Below are 21364 nucleotides of genomic sequence, written 5' to 3'. Positions count from 1 at the left end.
TTGAACTTGTTATCAGTATAAAAGACACCTGTCCACAACCTCAAACAGTCACACTCCAAACTCCACTATGGTGAAGACCAAAGAGCTGTCGAAGGACACCAGAAACAAAATTGTAGACCTGCACCAGGCTGGGAAGACTGAATCTGCAATAGGCAAGCAGCTTGGTGTGAACAAATCAACTGTGGGAGCAATAATTAGAAAATGGAAGACATACAAGACCACTGATAATCTCCCTCGATCTGGGGCTCCACGCAAGATCTCACCCCGTGGGGTCAAAATGATCACAAGAACGGTGAGCAAAAATCCCAGGACCACACGGGGGACCTAGTGAATGACCTGCAGAGAGCTGGGACCAACGTAACAAAGGCTACCATCAGTAACACACTACGCCGCCAGGGACTCAGATCCTGCAGTGTCAGATGTGTCCCCCTGCTTAAGCCAGTACATGTCCGGGCCCGGCTGAAGTTTGCTAGAGAGCATTTGGATGATCCAGAAGAGGATTTGGAGAATGTCATATGGTCAGATGAAACCAAAATAGAACTGTTTGGTAGAAACACAACTCGTCGTGTTTGGAGGAGAGAGAATGCTGAGTTGCATCCAAAGAACACCATACCTACTGTGAAGCATGGGGGTGGCAACATCATGCTTTGGGGCTGTTTCTCCGCAAAGGGACCAGGACGACTGATCCATGTACAGTATAGAATGAATGGGGCCATGTATCGTGAGATTTTGAGTGCAAACCTCCTTCCATCAGCAAGGCCATTGAAGATGAAACGTGGCTGGGTCTTCCAACATGACAATGATCCCAAACATAGCGCCCGGGCAACGAAGGAGTGGCTTCGTAAGAAGCATTTAAAGGTCCTGGAGTGGCCTAGCCAGTCTCCTGATCTCAACCCCATAGAAAACGTTTGGAGGAAGTTGAAAGTCTGTGTTGCCCAGCGACAGCCCCAAAACATCACTACTCTAGAGGAGATCTGCATGGAGGAATGGGCCAACATACCAGCAACAGTGTGTGCCAACCTTGTGAAGACTTACAGGAAACGTCTGACCTCTGTCATTGCAAACCAAGGATATATAACAAAGTATTCAGATGAACTTGATATTGACCAAATACTTATTTTCCACCATAATTTGCAAATAAATTCTTTCCAGATCAGCCAATGTGATTGTCTGGATTTGTTTTCTCATTTTGTCTCTCATAGTTGAGGTCTACCTATGATGCCAATTACAGGCCTCTCTCATCTTTTTAAGTGGGAGAACTTGTGCAATTGGTGGCTGACTAAATACTTTTTTGCCCCACTGTACATCATCTATTTCAGTGATTGTTAACTTTCTGCTCATCAGCTGCCCTTATTGTAAGGGCTCATTCACACTTGACTGTTTTTCCAAGTCTTATCAAACACCCCTAGAGCGTTTGACAAGCGTTGGTTCGGTGTTTACGGAGCGTTTTTTAACACTCCGCAAACGCCGCATGGGCAGTTTAGCGGCGGTTGCTAGGCATTTGCAAAGTGTTACAAACGCCCCACAAATGCCTATAATGAAGTTTGAATGGTGTGACCGCTCCGCACACGCCCCGCAACCGCACCACAAACGCCGGCCGGGCGTTTGCGGAGCGGCACCATAGACTTGAATAGGAGGCTTCAACTCCTCCTGACTGGACCAGAGGCGTCCGTTTTGCCGCGACGCTAACGCTCCCATGTGAACAGCACCATGTGCTGCAATGTGCAGAATTTTCCTAGGCATTTGGGAAGCGGTGAAAACGCTTCCCAAACGCCTGCCTGCCGCTCGCAAACAAGTGTATTGTATGTGTGGCCCAAGACAATTCCTCTTCTCCAGTGTGGCCCAAGAAAGTCAAAAGGTTGGACACCCCTGTATTAGATAATACTGCAATACTTGTTTGATTTTTGTTTCAACAAAACACACCAGTAAACCCTTTGTCCAACCTGCACAAGTACAGAATGGTACTCATAGAGAACATTGATATACAGGTATGTGCTTATATAACAATATGAACATCAGAAGGACTAATCTCTTTTTAGGTTAGAAATAGTACCATGCAATTAATAGAGGGGTTTAGGATGATTTTAATTTCTGTTTAATAAAATGTAAATAATTAGTCCATTCATTATTATTATCAACTTTGTATGAAATGGATACCATTAAAATCCTAACTTTTTTCTTTATAATAAGGGATTTTGAGGATATGAGTATCATACATCAATTAGCTTTACATATCTGTCTTGTGTGGATGCTTACAGGTTTATTGTTTGTCCTGCGACTTATATAAAAACCTTTATGACAAGAAAGTCCTGTTTACAGAGTTCAGTAGCTCAAGTTATAATTATACAGACACGGCTGAATCAAGCTGTTAGTGCACTTAGTTTACCTTTAAGTGAGTTCTGTGTAATCCATTAGGCCTGGTTCACACTGTTATGCAGCTGCGAGCTGGTTGCTGGTTCAGTAATTGCACCTCTTTCCACACCCGTAGCCACATCATATTTTTCTCGCGAGATGCGCAGGGGTGCCATTTATTCTGAATGGCACCGCCACACATCTCATCTTGCAGCATGGGATGCAGTTTTCCTGTAAATGCATTTTGGAGAAGGTGCACGTACATCTTCCTTGCTTGAAACGTGGGCACAATGCCTGTGTAAATGCAGGTTGCACAGCCCATACTGGTGTGAACTGGGCCTGATGTGTTATTCAAGTTCAAGAACTTGAGACAAGGTGTGAATACTTGTAGAAGTAACATGGACATTCAGCTGACCTTCTGTATGTGAAAATTAGGAGCCTAGAGTAGTTGTATATACTGTAGGAATGCCTCTCCTGCATCACAGACATACACGGAAACAGTTCCTATATGACCAGATTATTGAGAGAAGGGAACTGGAGTGAATAATTGCACTAAAGCAAAGCCAGGTTGAAAGCACAGTGGGTTTAAACCCAAAAGCAAAAATGTAATATATTGCATCTTACCAATCTTTAAATCTGGTGGCCACATTAGTTTTTTAGGCTTTTTTCCTTTATTTTCACCCAGTGATCCCACCAGTAACACACTTTCTGTCTTAGGGCATCTCTACTCTGGATGGAGGAGCAACAGAGCCACATTTGGACAGCAGCATTGTCAATCTAGGGGGGGAGGGTAGTGTTAGAATTAAAGCTCAACTCCAACTAACACTTTTTAATCAGCTACAGCCACAATTCTTTTTCCTTTTGGAATAAAGGTTTTACATAAATGAATAAAAACTGACTATTGCGAGCACCCTTGTCAGTGTTAAATGGTTTGTCTCAACCCTCTAACTGGTACATCTGCTGAACAGCTCAGTGTGTTAAAGGAATCTAAAAAATGACAGACTTACTAGACTTCACGACCCAACTGTCATTGTTTGAACATATCTTTCACCAGACACCCCTGACCCCCAAGCTTGTATCTATTCTGTATTCTCAGTGGAATAACCTTCCAAATTCTAACATTCACACTTATGTTTCTGGCTGGGAAAGAGACCTAACATGTACCAAAGAAGGGGGCTAGACAACACTAACTTCTTGTTCGATTAATGTTCTCACCATGGAGTCAGCCTTTAAAACGGTAATGCTGTGGTATTTAGTCCCGTCTAGCACATCTTCACCCTACTGCCCCCGGGACCTGTTTCAGGGGCTGTACTACTTCGGGAGACCCTCTTCATATCTGGTGGACATGCCCCATGCTTTCCCAGTTTTGGACGAAGGTCCTCAAACTGCTGAATTCCGTAATATCATGTTCTTTCCCAAGGAACCCAAGGCATGTCCTTCTGCACTTGAAACCTCAGGGCTTAACTAACACGTTAACTGTTCAAACGGGCTACTTATGTGTTGCTGGCGGCAAAACAAACCATAGCAAAGGCATGCAAACAACAGTTTATATCCTTCATGGCTGCCTGGATTTAACTAGCACTCTTTTGGATACACATGAAAAATTTCTTAAAATTTGGACCCCATGGGTCCAACATGCCTAAAGCACTATGTCGGCCATTAGTTACACATCATTGTAATGACTGAGCCCCCAGGGTTCGGGCTTGGGCGCCTCTGATGTCCTTCTCCATTTCCTATCTTCCACCTTCTTCCTTTTTTTTTTCTGGGCTCCACTGATCGATGAAATATGATCTGTTCCTGTTTACATTTTTCTTTTTCGAATGTTAAGTAATGTAGTTCACACATTGTTACTTCATCTACCTATGTCTGTTTTTGCAATGCAGATTTGTGGACTTTTTCTTGTTACCCATGTTGGGTTGTTTCCTTTTTCTCTTGTTGTGAAGTGATCAATGTATATGTTATGAAGAATGGCTTGTTATTTACCATGGGTTTTGTGTATGATGATTTTAACGCCTGTATTTTTTTGAATCATTGACTTTGCCTTTCTGTTAGTATTTGAAATAACGGTGACCATTGTATCTTTTGCAAAATTACCTGAAAAAACGTATTGAAAGTGAAAAGAAAAATAAAAATGACAGAGTTACTGGCCCATTTAACATGTGAATATACAGAATAAAATTACCTTAAAAAGGAAAACTAATGCAGCTACCACATCTACGAATTGGCAATATAATGAATGTTTTGTTTCTGGCTTTAATTCCACTTTAAAACTCTGGACTGCTAGGCTGTGTGCTAGACATTTATTCCAATTATTCAGTATCTGTTCTGACTGAAATGTACCTTTAGGATGGAAAATGTATTTACTTTTTTTCATGCAGCTTTTTAAAGCAAGAGTATGCCCCCATGTATACATTACCAGTGGCTTGCACTCGAGTGTATGCAGGTGCACTGTACATGTGGCTTTGCTCCACTTTTTTATTGACAGACCTTCGTTGTGTATGTCACCAAACTGTCACCTTCCTATAGACTTGTCAGATATCGCTGAATTAGCACATTTTCTATGATTTTCATAATGTTGATGACTTTGGAGCAGGTGTACATTTGTTCTGGACTATTAGAAAGTTGAGGGTTTTTTTTCTGTCCTGGAACACAGATGGAAGTCTGTGGCTTCAGATTTAGCCAATGAGCATTATACATCATACTGGGTAAATCAGATTTCCTGGCACGTGGGGTCTTTGCTCTCTTCTCACCAAAAAAGACCCCGTTGTTCCAGTAAGTCAATATTAAATGACTAGTGTGAGCCCAGAAACAGAGGCGCGCATTTATTCCTCAGTCTGTATGTGCGTGATGTGTAAATACACAGTGCCGCCATGGAATTGCACTGTTTAGTTTTTATTTGAAATAAAGCAGCACTTTACTTGTAACCCATACACTGCTGGGATGATTAGATGTTTTATTTTATAATCAGCACTCTGTCTTACTCCATTTTGTTTTTTACATTGTCATTAAAGAATATGTTACTCTAACAATCCCTATTACGGATATGTGCCTGTGGCACCATGTACTTGTATGAAAAAGTTTCCTGTTCATTTTGCATTGCTTCCTTTGTGTGAAATACCTGGTGATTCTGCCAGTTCCCCTGCTCTCCTATTTCAAACTGACCACGCTAGGTATGAGAACACATCCTTCCCAGCATGGTCAGTTTTCTGGCTGGGCAGTCAGCCTGTCCTCCAATGGTTAGACTTGTGCTGACACGCCCCCCCTTGCACAGCCATTCCCTGGGAAGATCAGCATCCTGCTGTTTCTCCACCCACACCTCTTTAAGCCCCTTATGCAGTTGAGAACAGAGGTCACATGATCACTTAGCTAAAAAAGAACATGTATTTATAAAGTGTTTTTTATATCTATACCCAAATGTTTTGCCTTTCATTTCTATTTTAAACTGAATGGGTTGTTTTACAAGGTGAGGGTCTACATATTCTTCAGTTAGCAGAAAATATATGATAGTGTTGACTAAGAACTGTAAAAACGTGCTCTCAAAATGCATGAATGAATGGCAAGGTCATGTATTTTTTGCAGCGCAATTTAACATGGTTGAATGGAGAGTATGAGGATGGTTTATAGGCTGTTCACTTTGCAAGGGAGCTTAGTGAATGCAGTGAAAGTACACTTTGCTAAGAATACCCAATCACATACGAGGTGAAAAAAAAAAGCATTTTTGCTTGCACATGATTGGTTGATGGAAGTCATAAGAGCTTCACCTTCTTTTGCAACCCTTGTAAAATGAACAGCCTGTTTGCCTTTAGTTAGCAACCCCTATGTCTTTATGCTACAGGTTATGATGGCTGTGAAAATATGACCACTCTTCTGGAAAGTACAACCAGGGCTTGCAGATGGACCAGACTGGGTGACTATTTTCGCTTGTCTGTGCATGGCTTCAAGTGAAACACAAGCCAAACGTTTTGTTTTTAACAGTGAAGAAAGGATGGAAAACCCTGTCACGCCTTTGCTGCTGTGTTAAGCCATTGGGGAGATTTTTTTTCTCACTTCCTATCCCTGTGACGTTTATTGAAAAATGAGGGAGGCAGATTTTTGAGAGAGGTAATCTCACTAAACTCTGGTTTAAGAAAATGCTATCTCAGCTCTCTCAAGACCTCCACAACCTTATTTTTGCCAAACATACTGATGGTATTGCTTACAGAAAGATTTGTAACTTCTGAATGTTCCAGTGAGCACTGTTGGGGCCATAATCCTGAAGTAGAAAGAACATAATTTCACCATAAACTGGCCACGACCATATGCTCCTTGCAAGATTTCTGATAGAGCAGTGAAAAGAATTGTCAGAAGAGTTGTAAGAGTTGTCCAAGAGCCAAGGACCACTTGTGGAGACTTTAGAAAGACATGGAATTAGCAGGTGGTTTAATTGTTTCAAAGAAAACAATAAGTAATGCACTCAACCGAAATGGCCTGTATGCATGCTCACCATGCAAGAATCCATTGCTGATAAAAAATCATGTTAAAGCTGGTTTAAAGTTAGCTGCACAACATTTAGACAAGCCTGTGAAATACTGGGAGAATATAGTCTGGTCAGATGAGACCATAATTGTACTCTTTGGACGCCATAATACACACCATGTTTGGAGGTCAAAGGGCACTGCACATCACCCCAAAAACACAGAACCAACAGTGACATTTGGAGGTGGGAACATCATGGTGTGGGGCTGTTTTTCAGCATACGGTACTGACAAACGTCATATCATTGAAGGAAGGATGAATGGAAAAATGTACCAAGACATTCTTGATAAAAATGATGATGAAAATGAAACGAGAGTGGACATTTTCAGCAAGACAATGATTCTTGATAAAAATGATGATGAATGAATGATGATGAAAATGAAACGAGAGTGGACATTTCAGCAAGACAATGATCCCAAACACAAAGCCAAGGAAACTCTCAATTGGTTTCAAAGGAAGAAAATAAAGCTGCTAGAATGGCCCAGCCAAATACCTGACTTGAATCCAATAGAAAATCTATGAAAAGAACTAAAGATCAGAGTTCATAGAAGAGGCCCATGGAACCTTCGAGATTTGAAGACTGTGTGAAAGAATGGGCCAAAATCACACCTGAGCAATGCATGTGAATAGTTTCTCCATACAGAAGGTATCTTTGAGCTGTCAGGTTTTTTTTTACGAAGTAATAAATAAATTTCAGTTAATGTGTTCAATACTTTTTCCGTGTCATTCCATTTCATTACACATAACTTAATTTCTGAACTTATTTGTTTTGGTTGCTTTGTATGTATGGATTGCATGGGTTGTTACCAACATGTTTTGAAATTTCCATATCAGTAGCACCTTTAGAGATATATTTACTGAGAAAAATGGTGATGTGTTCAATACTTATTTGAATTGTTTAGGTTTGTCCTCATATTACATTGTTTTGGCAAATTTAGGCCTGGTTCACACTAGTGCAGGCCGTGCAGTGGAGCATGCAACTTTTCTGAAACACATCCACATGGAAACCATGGGGTTTTGTGTGGTCCCCACATCCACAATCGTGCTGCAATCATACTGTGGGATGAGATGCATGGAGGTGCCATTCAGGATGAATGGCGGCACCCCCTCCCCCCTGCGTGTCTCGCAAGAGAAGCACAATGCAGCTGCGGGTGGTTGCGGGTGCAGGAATCGCAACGATACCTGCAACCAGCCCACAGAGTGCGGGTTAGTGTGAACCTAGCCTTAAAGGACATTGTAGTTAGTAGTTGATGGTCTGACATCAACTATGCAGTATAAGGGCCTGCTTTATTTGATGCTAATTGAATAGATTGTTTAGGTGTGTTTTCCTCTTACATAATTTGGTAAATCTAAAGGAGACTTTACAGAGATCATACAATAAGATTGCATAGTGTATGACCATTTTAAGGTGTTTCTCTTTCCTCTTTCCCATATTTTGGGTAAAACTATTAATACAACTGAATGTATGGTCATGGAGCTCTGTAAATGTCATTGTTGGTTTCCCAAAACCTCACCTTCTGTTCTTGTATCTGTTGTATGATAGAACATATCAATAAAAACTACATTTAAATTACCAAACAAAGCATAATTTGTTGTTTCAAAAGCTTTTAGTGTGTCACTACTGACCTTGAATCCATCCAGTGTGACAATAACATTGTGGGGATAATATTTGCTGAAAGTACTAGGTTGTGCTTCTCTATGCAATGGATCCTAGAGCTGTTGAGAAGTATGGTCATTTTTTGTCACTTAGATACAGTAACATTTAAAGAAAACCTGTAATGAGAAACCTCAGAATAATCTCCCTGACATAAACTAGTTCAGGGGCAATTATGAGGGTTATTCATTGCCCTGGAACTGTATAGTTAAAGTAGAACTAACAACAAACCTTTTTTTTTTTCATTTTGAATAGAGTAATGGAGGGCTATAACCCCTGTGAGGTTTTTTTTTTGCCATCTGTGTCTCATTGGGGGTATTTCCTTTACTTCCTGTCCAATAGTCAAAACAGGAAGTGAGAGGAAATCTCTCCAAAGTGAGGTTGTCACCAGAGTCGCCAGAGCAAGTGTCTCCTTTGAAAGTTTTCCCATCTATTCCTTTTCTGGTGACAACTCAAAATTTGGAATTTTCTTTCACAGTTGGTGATCATGGTAAATGGGACAAATAGAGAGGGTGAATCTCCCTAACGGTGACATAGAAATCAATAACAACTTGACATGGGCTAGAATCCATCTCTACTCTACCCAAAATTTAAAAAAAAAAAAAAGTTTTGCCTTTAGTTAAACTTTAAATGGGTGCATCATGGCCATTACTATTGAAGGTGCCTATACCTTGATGACAGATCGGCTTTAATTATCTCTGTTTATATCAGTTCCTTCCTTGCTTTAGAAGGTGAGAGTTTAACATATAGTTTCAAAGTTTTGTATTTGTATTTTTACTTAATGTTCTTATAGTCCTACATCTTTCTCTCCTCTGCAGTGCTCCAAACCAAAATTACGGGTTCATTGTTCTGCCATCCATGAAATAAGAAAATGCAGCCGCCTAGAGATGCCAGATAACATTAACACGTTTGTGCTCAAGGTAAGAGCTTTGCAGAAAAACTATGGAGGAGATTACTAAGACTGTTGTGTGCAGAATCTGGTGCATCTGTGCATTGTAACCAATCAACTTCTAACTTGAGCTTGTTCAATTAAAGCGATTCTAAAGGTTCATTTTTTTGTGTGTAAAATAACAAACATGTCTATACTTATCTAATGTATGCAGTGGTTTTGCACAGAGCAGTCTGGATCCTCCTCTTCTCAGGTCCCCCACCAGGCTCTCATGGCTCCTCCACAGCAAGCAGCTCAGTATGGGAGCACCCGCTGCTCCGTTTGTCCATTCACACACAGAGCTGTGGCTTGGCCCCTCCCCCTCTATCTCCTCATTGGCTGACTGGCTGTGATTGACAGCAGCTGGAGCCAATCGCTCCCGCTTGCTGTCTCATTCAATGAGGAGGCAGAGACCCGGGACATTCGAGGCTGTTATTCACATCGCTGGATCGCGACGATGCTCAGGTAAGTATTGAGCAGGGGTGGACTGACAACTCATGGGGCCCCCGGGCAATAGGGGATCATGGGGCCCCTGTGTCCTTGCCCAAACTCAAAAAAGCCTATGAAAAAGGTACCAGGGGCATCTCATGGGGCCCCCTACTGACCCCGGGCCCTCGGGCAGTGCCCGAGTTTCCAAATGGTCAGTCCGCCCCTGGTATTGAGGGAGCTGTTTTTTTACCTTCATGCATAGAATGCACAAAGGTAAAAAACCTTCAGCCTTTACAACTGCTTTAAGCTTGACAATAAAACCTAGAAGCTGATTGGTTACTATCCAGAGCTGCACCAGTATTTGTGTGCACAAGTTTCAGTAAATCTCCCCCTATGTGTAATGAATACTGTGACTGTGAATGAAAAAACTACAAGTACCGTCAGCCATTGCAGCTGATGGCTTGTAGTTCTCAATGAACTATGAAGGCACTGGTGAGCACTCCTTGTAGTCCATTAACCACCCTGCTCTCAAGTAACTGCCTGCCCGTACAAAGCTATGCTGTGTGTCTGCAGGAGCCAGAGATTGCACCTGCAATCTGCTGATCATGGTTGCAATGCTCTGCAGGCTCCTTAAAAAAAAATATATAAAATGTACATTATTTTACCTGCAAAAAATATACATGTATTATTTTTTTGTTCAAAAGGTGAACTTCGCCTTTAAATAATTGTCACCTATCTTTGTCATTCTCTTTTCAAGCTCTGGTGACAAACCTTAAGCCTGTAGGTACCATTAGATCACCCTCTGGTTATTCATTAGAGGCACTAATAAATCAGCCAGGCTGTAATTTTCTGGACTAGCTTTTGCTCTTCTGAAGTAAGTATGGTGCCAATGATGTCTGCACAATACAGAGGCCACTATGATCTGACGTGTATGTTGATTACTTAGCTATCAGTCAAATGGAGGTAGAACAACTATCTATGATGTTTACGCCAGCTTGTTACACTTGCAACCTTGTAACAGTGTTTTGTAGCATCTACAAAAGACGGATAATTATCTGTGGGCACAGTGGGGTCAAAAATCTGGTACAACTCTGCTTAGAAACCTATAAGCTTCCAGGTTTGCCAAAGCCTAATTGAACAAGCTGAAGATAGAATCTGACTGGCTACCATGCACAGCTGCACCAGATTCAGATTCTGAGTGCTCCAGTTTTAGTAACTCTCCCCCAGAGTGTCTGCTGTCGGTGCCTATGGTATATGCCTATGTAGTTCCTAATATCTGGTATGCCATGGTTATCAACAGCTGCATTGGATAAGATAGGTAGCTAGCGGTAAATGTTGAGCTGCAAACCAATGTAATCACTGTGACATGGACTTTTCATTGACTCTAATTCATATTTTCTCCTTAACAACAAAATTGTTAATGATACATATTCTGTAGTTGCTACAAATCTTGCTACACAATTGCTGATCTGACATAGCACTTCAGAGTTGTTCAGAGTGTGTCCTGTGGCTTTAATATTAGAAGATTTATACAAACACTCCAATGACGAGTAATTATCATTACGTAAAGAAACTGGTTCACACAGATAGACAGAAATAGCCGTTTTAGATGTGGTTAGGGTTTCTTTAAAGTTACTTCTTGAATTAGAAAATGAGAATGTTTGTAATCTCTTTTTTTTCGTTTATCCTCTTTTTCAGGATAGTACCACTGAAGTTATTTTTGAAGTTACAGATGACCAGCAGCTAAATTTGTGGACATCAGAATTCAGAAAGTGCATGAACCGTGGGTAGGCAATCATGTTTGTTTTACAGCGTAACAAAAAACAAGAATCATTCCAGGCAGCCAATCTCCGTTCATAATAATTTGGGAATAGCTACAATTTTTTTTATTCACAAGGTTTTAACATTCTGTCATTGTCATTTCATGGTGTATTTAGTATTATCCTTATGTATGAAATATTAATATCATGGCCAATTTTTTTCACATACTTTATTATTATAAGGTGATGTAATAATTGCAATAACTTCAAACAGGCTGGTGTTGCTCATATAATCATGGAGCTATTTAGTTGCTGTAATTGGTGACCTTCGTGGTTGTTAAATGTTTAAGTATGAAAAGCATATACTGAGATATATAGGGAACTCAATCACAGTTACAAACATAACTGCCACCGACACTTAGAAGTACTAGTTGTTTACTAGTAGTAATTAGTTGCATTCAACTGGACTTGTGTATTGTTAAAGATGTTTCGTAGTCTATCCATGTCACTTCTTCAGTTTCAATGAATGTCAGGAAGATACCCCAGAACTTATATCCACACCTTAAGACACCTTAATCAAATCACCATGGAATGTGTAGATAATGATAGTTCAAGAATTAAGATGGAAAGTGTGAAACTTGTGGAACAACCCTGTTAGAGTTACAATCAAAATCTGCACATTCCATTGATTCCAAAATCTGCACATTCCATTTTGATAAGGATATATTTGCTGGGATAAGTTCCTGATAATCATCTAAAATGAACAGGTGGCTTGGATAGGCTACAAAACATTACAGAACAAGTCCAGCTGAATGTGAATAATACTAGATTTACCATGACCTGGATAAATGAGAACCTTCACAGACATCATGATAGCTGAGTTTTTCACAGCAACATGAAGTAACTAGCAGAGTTCCTAAAAGGAAATGTAGAAGAATAGTCAGAGACATATGAGTGGAACTATGCATCTTTACTAACACGTATTAAACAGGAACTGTAGAATTGGAAAATTGTTACTGTAACATAGCTAGGCAGAATAAATATTATAAAGATTAATGTTCTCCCCAGAGTACTGCTCTTTCTGCAGATAGTACCCATTGCTATCCCCTAGTCTGTCTTTACGCATATGAGACAGCTTATTGTTAAATTTGTATGGAAACGTGAAAAACCGCTGCTATGTTATACAATTTTGACTAAGCTGAAGTTAAAAGGTATATTGGGGCCACCTAATCTTTTTACTTATTATAAAGCAGTGGCCTTCACTAGAATTCTGAATCTGCACCATCATATATGTCAAAAGCTGTAGGTGGGCGCTCGTGAGCAGCACCAGTGATGGCCGTTCGGTAGGTGCACTCCTTGCCCAGCGAGCACATCGGCAAATTTATCGTCTCTCAGGGGGGTCAGCCAGTCACCCACTGACCCTCCCTGGATCGCTGCCTCCCCAGCCGCTCTGATGGGGAAGAAAACCGGGGCCACCCGCGACTCTAGCACTCAGCAGGCTGCTCTGGAATCTGCGGCCTACTCGCCGGAGGCCACAAATGGATCCCTGGCCTTTATTTAGACCCGACGCGGCCCGTGGGTACACCGGATCATGCGGATGAGATGGGCACTGGGCCTGCTGCACCCCTGCACCAACCCTGCTAGATGCAGAACTCCTGGATCGCTTCAAGTTGGTGCTGCTGACCGAGTTGTCATCAGCTACTTCCATACTGGCGGAACGCCTCTCACGAGAAATCAGGGAGCTGGGCAACCGGACAAACGATCTCGAGGATAAAATGGACACTGAGGCCACGGTCATTGAAAGCCATCAGCAGGACCTGTGCGACCTAAAGAAAGAATTTGCGGACACACTGCTCCAGCTTGAGGATTTCAAGAACCGCTCCTGCCATGGCAACTTATGCTTATGAGGTATTCTGGAATCCGTCACAGATCTTACCTCAACCGCTGCTGCCTGTTTCAGGAGCTGACCCCTGCCATTCCCATTGACTGTCTCGAATTTGACCGCATACACCATGCATTGGGTCCCAAACGGCCGGAGTGGCCTCCAAGAGACATTATCATCAAATTTACCTATTACCGCACTAAGGAAATCATTCTCTTGGTGGCCAGGAATAGCCCAGACCTCAGCTTCCAGGGGTATCGTTATCAGCTCTTCTCAGACCTTTCCCAGATCACTCTGCAGAAGCGCCGCCAGTTGAAGGCCTTCGCTTCGGTCCTGGTAAACCGCCAAATCAAGTACGCATGGGGCTTTACGTGCCACCTCACCTTCGACTACCAAGGCTGTCGCCACTCCGTTGCCACACCGGTTGAAGCCCACTCTCTTCTAAAATTCTTGCATCTTATCCTGCCGGGAGGCACTGGGCAGAGTCCAGCGCACTCATCTGGATCCCAAGCAGGGCCGCCTCATCTGGGTCACCTCTGGGAGAAGGCATCCAACTGGAAGAGGGCCCTTCCTCAGACCCCTCAACAATCGAGTCCAACCTGTTCTTCAACTGGATGAAGTTGCATCTGGGACTTCCTTCGTTGTGCTTCACCACTGCATCCTTTTGACGGGACAGTGAGTTTGGTCTTCTATTAATCCCCAATACTGATGATGTTATGTGATTGGGCCCTGCCTGGCCGGTCCCCTTGGGGTTCGGTCTGTGGGTGGGGGGTCCCGCCTGGACTTGCAGTCTGTGATGTTTTGCCACTGTCAAATGCCATGGGTCTTGGCGAGTGGCTGGGTTTGTGTTGGTGAAATGGGCCGATGACTCCCTCAAGCTCTAGTGGGGGGCGGTTGGCTCGAGTGGGCCCTTGTTCGGTGCTAGGTGATGGCTGTGCTGGGGCGCTGGGGTGGGAGACCATCTGGGCTGTGGTGTTAGGTTCCGTAGCGGCCTGTAGCTATCTCCTTGGAGGGAGCTGGGCCCCTAGCTTGGCTGGGTTCTCGGGAGGGAGTCACCATTGGTAGGATCCATTTCCTGTGGACTCATATATTTACTAATGTGGGTACCTTGTTATGTTATGTTTGTTACCTCCTTGCCCCATGGGGGCCTATGTTTTTGATGTATTCATTTGCAGCCATGTGTTCGGTGGTAGAGCCACCCCCAACTGGTATCCTTTGAGTGTAGGATTCATTTCACCATAGGTGTGATATGGCTATGCCATTGTACATACTCTCTGTGTTTCCTTTCTCTTTTTTTTTCCTGTCTTTCCATTTTTTCTGGTTTTTCTGTTCTTGGTTTTTGCAGGGATTCAGGATGCCATGGACCAACCATCCTTGGGAGTGGAAATTGTTGGCCGACCTATGCCTTTTCTGCTGAGCGGATTACGCCGATCTCACCATGGCTTCGCCCCCTTTGAAAGTACATTCTCAAAATATCCAGGGCTTTAATTCACCTCAGAATTAAAGTTTTTCATCACCTCAAATTGCAACAAATTGACGTGATTTGCTTGCAGGAGACCAGGTTTTCCCAGTCCTCTGCCCCACGGTATCTATCACCTCATTATCCCACTTTCTACACGGCCTCGGCTCCTGAGAAACAACGGGGTGTTCTGATAGCCTTCAAACGCAATCTCCCTTTTACCTGTGCTCAGAATGTGGACCCCATGGGCAGGTACTTGCTCCTGCAGGGTACTTTCTAGGATCAGGAGGTCACTTTTGTTTTTTAATATGCTCCCAATCGCTTTCAGCACAAATTCTTCTCACATCTCTGTACCATCATCTCCCGACACTCCAAGGGCCTTCTTCCTCTGGGGGACTCGAATGTTACCTTAGATTACCTTAGATTCTGCTTTAGATAGGCGCTATGCTCTGGGGGTGGCCCCTTCTCACGACTTAGTGCAGGAGGAATGCATGCGCTCTCTCCTGCAGTCTGCGGGGCTGGCAGATGTTTGGAGGGAACTTCACCCGACTGAATGCGACTTCACGTTCTACTTGAATCCTCATAATAGTTTTTGCAGAATCAACCACAGATTTATGCATGTTCAGCAGCTCCCTTTAGTCAGGCGGATAGCTATCCCTTCCTCGCCCTGGTAAGACCATGATCCCCTGGTTCTACTTCTTACACTTTCAGGGTTGACACGGCGCCCTTTTCACTGGTGCATTAACGAGTCCTTATTGACCACCCAGGCCACTTGCCAGCAAATTGAATCTTCCATACAAGCGTATTTTACAGAGAACTCGGGATCGGTTTCTTCAGCAGTGCCCCTGTGGGAGGTGTATAAAGCTATGTTGTCGTGTCACATTATACAGCTGGCTGCGGCGCGGGAGCGTTGTCATTTGGACCTTCACTCTCTGCTAGCCTCTACAGATGCTTGTTGGAAGTCGCACCTGTGCGCGGCCCATAAACTAACGCGGGACTCCCTGGTGGCAGAGTTGGACTTACTTGCTTCTTCAGAGGCTGAACGGGCCCTGCGTTGAATGAAACATACATTTTATGAGGAAAGAACAAACAGAGGGCGCACAGGCCTAGTGCATTACCATAAAAAATGTTTAATAAGAAATAAAGTAGGTGTTGTACTCACAAATGACAATAAAGTCAAGGCATGTCATGAAAGAACAGCTGGGTCAACACCGCGCTGAGGAACAGTCCGCAATAGGGAGTTTCGAGGACTTGCCTCTTCCTCAGAGCCACAAAACATACATTTTATACCTGTGCTAATAAACTGGGTCCAATGCTGGCTTGGAAACTCAATTCCATGGGGAAACCCCATAAACCAGTCCCATTGCAGCTCCCTACGGAAGGCTACACCTCCAATCCCCAGCAGGTTGTCTCACATTTTGCATACTTCCTTTCACGCTTATCCACCAAACTGGATCCCTTTCTGGTAGCTCAGGTGGAAGCGTTCTTTCAAGATCTACGACTCCCTGGATTGTGCAAAGCGGCGCGGGTGGCCCTTAATGCAGGTGTAACTGTATCAGAAGTGCTTCAAGCTATAAAATATTTACGGTCCACCGCCGCCCCGGGTCCTGGCGGCTTTTCCGGTCTCTATTACAAGAAATTTGCAGCCCTGGCGCCCTTTTTGTCTGGTTATTTTAATGAATTGCGACAGGGTTCTTTGCCTTTCCAGGCGTGCTTAAAGCTCATATCTCAATGATTCCTAAGACAACAGAAGACGTCCAGGAACCGCAAGCCTTTCAGCCCATTTCTCTTTTTAATGAGGATCTGAAGATACTGGGCAAGATTCTCAGTCTTCGTATCAATAAAAATTTGCAGAGTTTGGTCCACAGGGGCCAAGTGGGATTTGTTCCTGGAAGGCAGGCGGGTAATAATGTTCATAAAGTTGTTCATGTTATACACCTTCTACAACAGCGCAAAATTCCGGGATTTCTATTGTCTTTAGATATATACAAAGCTTTTGATTCCCTATCCTGGGAATATCTGCGGTTTGTACTGTCCAATTGGGGCTTTGTGGATTCTATCCTTTGTTGGATCCAGGCCTTGTATTCTTCCCCCTCAGCTTTGGTTAAGTATGCGGAGTATTTCTCAGATCCCTTTCCTATTTGCCGAGGGACGAGACAGGGTTGCTCCTTGTCTCCAGCGCTCTTTGCCCTGGTGCTTGAGCCACTGGCCACGGGTTTGGATCAGCCAGGGGCGTTCTCTTGCTGGGTGGCCAATGTTTTTTGCAGGTGCGACACTTTTTGACCTCTCGATCCTTCCCCACCTGTAACTCTCTTCGGGAATCACGGGATATCCCTCAGGCAGAATTTATCAGTTACCTTCAATTGCGGCACTGGTTGACCTCACTGCCTGGCAGAAATCAGCCTTTGAACAGCTTTGCCAACAGCGTCCGGATGCCCTGGGTCTTGTTTCCCTACTCTATGCATCCTTGAATAGGCACACAATGCGTAATTCTCTAGCATATGTTGTCCAGTGGGAGCGTAACTTGGGGATGGTCGTGGATCTAGAGGACGGGAATAAGGCCTGGTCCTTTGTAGCTAAATGTTCATTTAATATGGCCACACTGGAGGTGGCATACAAAATACTGTTTCGTTGGTATTGGGTCCCGGCTCGTATAGCCCAGGCAAACCCTGCCTATAGTGATCGCTTCTTTCAGGGTTGCAGCCATCGTGGAGATGTGTTGGATATATGGTGGTCATGTCCGAGACTGCTTCGTTTATGGTCTCGTGTCTTTGGCCTTCTTTACACCTTGTTCCATCTCTCCATACTGAGAGGCTCGGTATGCTTTGCTTCATTGTTTTATACCGGGCTTGTTGGCTCATCAGCAGAAGTTGGCTTCCTGTCTGTTTCTGTCGGCCACTAGAACAATTTCCCAGGCATGGAAGAGCCCATCTGTCCCTCAATGACCAGATGTCGAGTATCCGTAATGACTCCCAACGAACATTTTTGAAAATATGGGAGCCGTGGTTGACATATGCTTTTCCCACACTCCCCCCGGCTAGTCTGAATTTATGATGCTGTATGATAAATGCATTCCCAAATCCCTGCTTCTGGTCTTGTTTTCTTATTCCTTCTTTACTCTTTTTTCCTCTTTCATTTTTGTTTGATTACGTGAGATATTTGCCTTTGGCTGGAAATTTTTGTTGGGCTTATATCACTGTTTCTGTATTTTATGTGCTATTGATAGCCCCTACGTGGGTGCACCACTTGCATTGTTGGAGTTACAATACTGATTTCTTTATATTTTATGTATCCTTGATAGCCCCTGTGTGGGCGTGTCTTTTGCTCTAATCCTTCTTGTTAACTTGTTTACAAAAGTTAATAAAAATCATTGAAATACAAAAGCTGTAGGTGATGCTGGAAAAATGTATGGTAGAACAAAACCTGGCCCATGCCCCATAGGTCCTACCGGTGTATCGAGGTTTCTCAGACTCCTTTTATTTCCCCTGCTTCTTTCGTTGAGAGGTTTTTTTTTTCCCTCCGGATGAGTCTTTTTCAGTACATGGGCAATGAACAGGGGTACAAGTTGCCTTAAATGGCAAATTGTGTGCCCTAGCTGAGTTACAGTAAGCTTATAGTCTATTTTCCTTTGTCTCTTGGAAAGACAGACAAATGACTATGTAACTACTGCTTTTGATTCCCTGACCACTTTTGAGTCTTTATGGCTCAAACTGCCTCAATTGGAAGGATTGCTTTCGGTGACTTTGAGACTGTGAATCCCCTAATGATTCCCATTTTCTTAGGGAATGGAAAACAGAGCTGGGAACCTTCTTCTCTGAATTGCAAAAGCTGTCTATACTTAAGTGAACTCATGCTTCTACCATTAACTCAGAACTACAGGAAACAAATTATGCTCTGTTAACTAGGTGGTACAGGGTCCCAAAGACGTTAGCATTGATGTATCCTTCAGCCACACAGACCGCTGTTAGAGAGGATGTGGGTCACAAGGTTCACAGCTCCATATCTGGTGAGATTGTCCCATTTTTAAGCCATTCTGGAATGAGATCAGAAAGTTAATTTTAGACATCACTACCATTTTATTACAATATTATTAATTTTTCTGTTTACTGCATTTTCTCCCCCCATCTCTTAAAGGATAAAAATGGTGTGTAGTCCCACAATTATTAAATACAGCAAATAATCTGATCCCCTTGCACTGGAAATTTCCACTGGTACCTGTTGTAGATGAATGGTCCAGAAAGTAGTTCTGGGATGCTTTCGTCCTAGAATGTCTTTTTATCCATAATAAGTTTTTATTGAAAGAAAAATAAAAGATCATACAAACATGTGCATAGGCACAGAAAATACAAGTCAATATTCAAACTGCTGCAATACAATGAGTACCCTTACACAATTTAATGTCAGTGTTTCATCAGGAAGATGCCTGTGTTGTCAGGATCCCCCAAGGAGTCCAAGAAGCCATGGCAATAGTTATAATAAGAGTCAAGTCAAAATTAAAAAAAAAAAAAAAAGACTCTAAACTGTGGCCCAGGAGGATAAACCATACACTGAATGTAGGGCATTCAGGAGCAGTTGCCAACAATACCAAGCCCAAACCCATCAAGTTACCCAAACTGTCTTTTAATTGTCCATTGGGGAAGATGGCAAGCTAACCTACCCTGTCTCAAACACCATGCTTCCAATTGCTAGCCAGGAGAAAACAAAAGTGTGTGTGGATGGGGGGATCAGTAAAAGAAAGGAAGAGAATAAGGGGCTGACAAACTCTAAACAGAATGTCTGTTACTATCTACAGTGGGGGATCCATAATGGTATAGGCAACCATTTTCTGAGAATTATTAGGTCTAATGCTGGACATATAACAGATTTTATAGGATGGGTGTTCAGAATGGAATCATGTGACGTTTAAAACATACAGCACTATGTGGAGTGATGCTGAATAGTATAAGGGTTTGGCAAGTTATCATTTTAGTGCATTAATGCTCCAGTTATTGCCAAGAACTGTAAAACATAAATTAACAGAACTAAAGGTGTGTGTGGGGAGGTGGAATGTGAGCTAATGGTGGAGTAGAGGGTGGAGAACACAGCAGCGTCTTATTTTGAAAGACACAGCATAGACACAATGGGGTTGCTTTACTAAAGAAAAAGAGCAAGTTCACTTTGCAGGGGAGTTTTTTTGTTAGCTTCTTGACCTCTGGTTCACATATCCGCGTTCCTGCGGTCTGTGTTTTGCGCGGACACGAGAGCCCATTCATTTGAATGGATCCCCATGCCCCGGGACACGCAGGGAAGAAGTCCCTGCACTTCTTCTAAAAACGCAGCCCACACAGGAACCTCGGTTCTCAGTACAGTTGCGATTTCCAGTGCAGGTGGTGTGCCATTAGAATGAATGGCACCCGCCCGCGGCTCCGCATTCCTCTGTGCAGGTGGTGCGGCTTCACAGATTTTTGTGCGGATCCGCAGCGGCACCACCCACACATATGTGAACCTAGCCTGAATGTGGTGAAGATGTGCTGACTTCAATTACCCAATATTAGGTAAGCAAAATTCCTGTTTTTTTAATTGTTCAAGAATGGGTATTCTTTGTAAAGTGAATTTTTACCATTCCACTGAAATTCCCTGTAAGGGCTCGTTCAGAGACTTCAGTGTTTCTGCATGCGTTCTGCAAGGGCAACAAAATCAGTTGTTTTTTATATGCCCTGTTCACACCACAGCACTGGTATCACGTGCAGATTTTTTCTATGCAGGAATCTGCGATGTGTATAAAACTCATTGAAGCACTCATGAAAACTGATGTAAATGGATCTCTCTGCAAGTGAAATCTGTGCGTCAGTTTCCATCAGTCTTTCTGCATGTATGGTGTGAACGAAGCCTAAAAGTGAAAAGTCCCTTGCAAATGAACCATGTGGTACTCTTTTTGTAAATCAACCCTATAAGATCGGGGGTAGGAATAAAAGAGGGATGGGAGGTGAAAGTGGGCAAACCAGAGAGAGGGGATCACACACTTCCTGAGCAGCTCTGGTGGTTGGGACAGGGTGAGTGTCAAACCTTTGGAGACCTGGATCACTACTTGTGTGTGAGCAGCGGTCTGACTCTCTAGCATGCTGCCAGCACAGGGGATTTGAACTCTCAGTGCAGAATTTAGTATGTAACAGAAACCAGAAAGAAGAGCATATGTGTTACTGTATATACAGCCTGCTGCGTTACCATAATAAATTCTGAAGCTATAGATGGGCTTCAAAGAAACTGAATAAAGCCATGCAGCACTGTGGGGGTTAAAAAAGCAGATAGATGGTTGTGCAGCCTGAATGAAAAAGGGCACCTGCTGCTGAGTAGCATTACAAGTGTGACTCGCTATATAGGTGATAGTCACAGTTTCTGAAGCAGG

The 21364-nt window shown here is 43.0% G+C and overlaps 1 protein-coding gene across 2 annotated transcripts in view; it reads left to right on the top strand.

Moving 5' to 3' along the window:
• The window catches only part of SH2B3 (SH2B adaptor protein 3), a 182522-nt gene that overhangs the window by 131266 nt on the left and 29892 nt on the right, over window positions 1–21364 (top strand). For both annotated transcript variants that reach the window (XM_089676829.1, XM_089676823.1), the window contains 2 exons: window positions 9340–9441; window positions 11577–11665. In XM_089676829.1, coding sequence (XP_089532955.1) covers window positions 9340–9441; window positions 11577–11665 — 191 coding nt within the window. The remainder of the gene's footprint in view (window positions 1–9339; window positions 9442–11576; window positions 11666–21364) is intronic.

The sequence above is a fragment of the Staurois parvus genome, unplaced genomic scaffold, assembly GCF_062004578.1.
Source record: "Staurois parvus isolate SC_StPar_1 unplaced genomic scaffold, SC_StPar_1.0 ptg000014l, whole genome shotgun sequence".
Lineage (NCBI taxonomy): Eukaryota > Metazoa > Chordata > Amphibia > Anura > Ranidae > Staurois > Staurois parvus.
The sequence above is the reverse complement of the archived record's forward strand: the minus strand, read 5'-3'. Positions and strand labels throughout refer to the sequence as shown.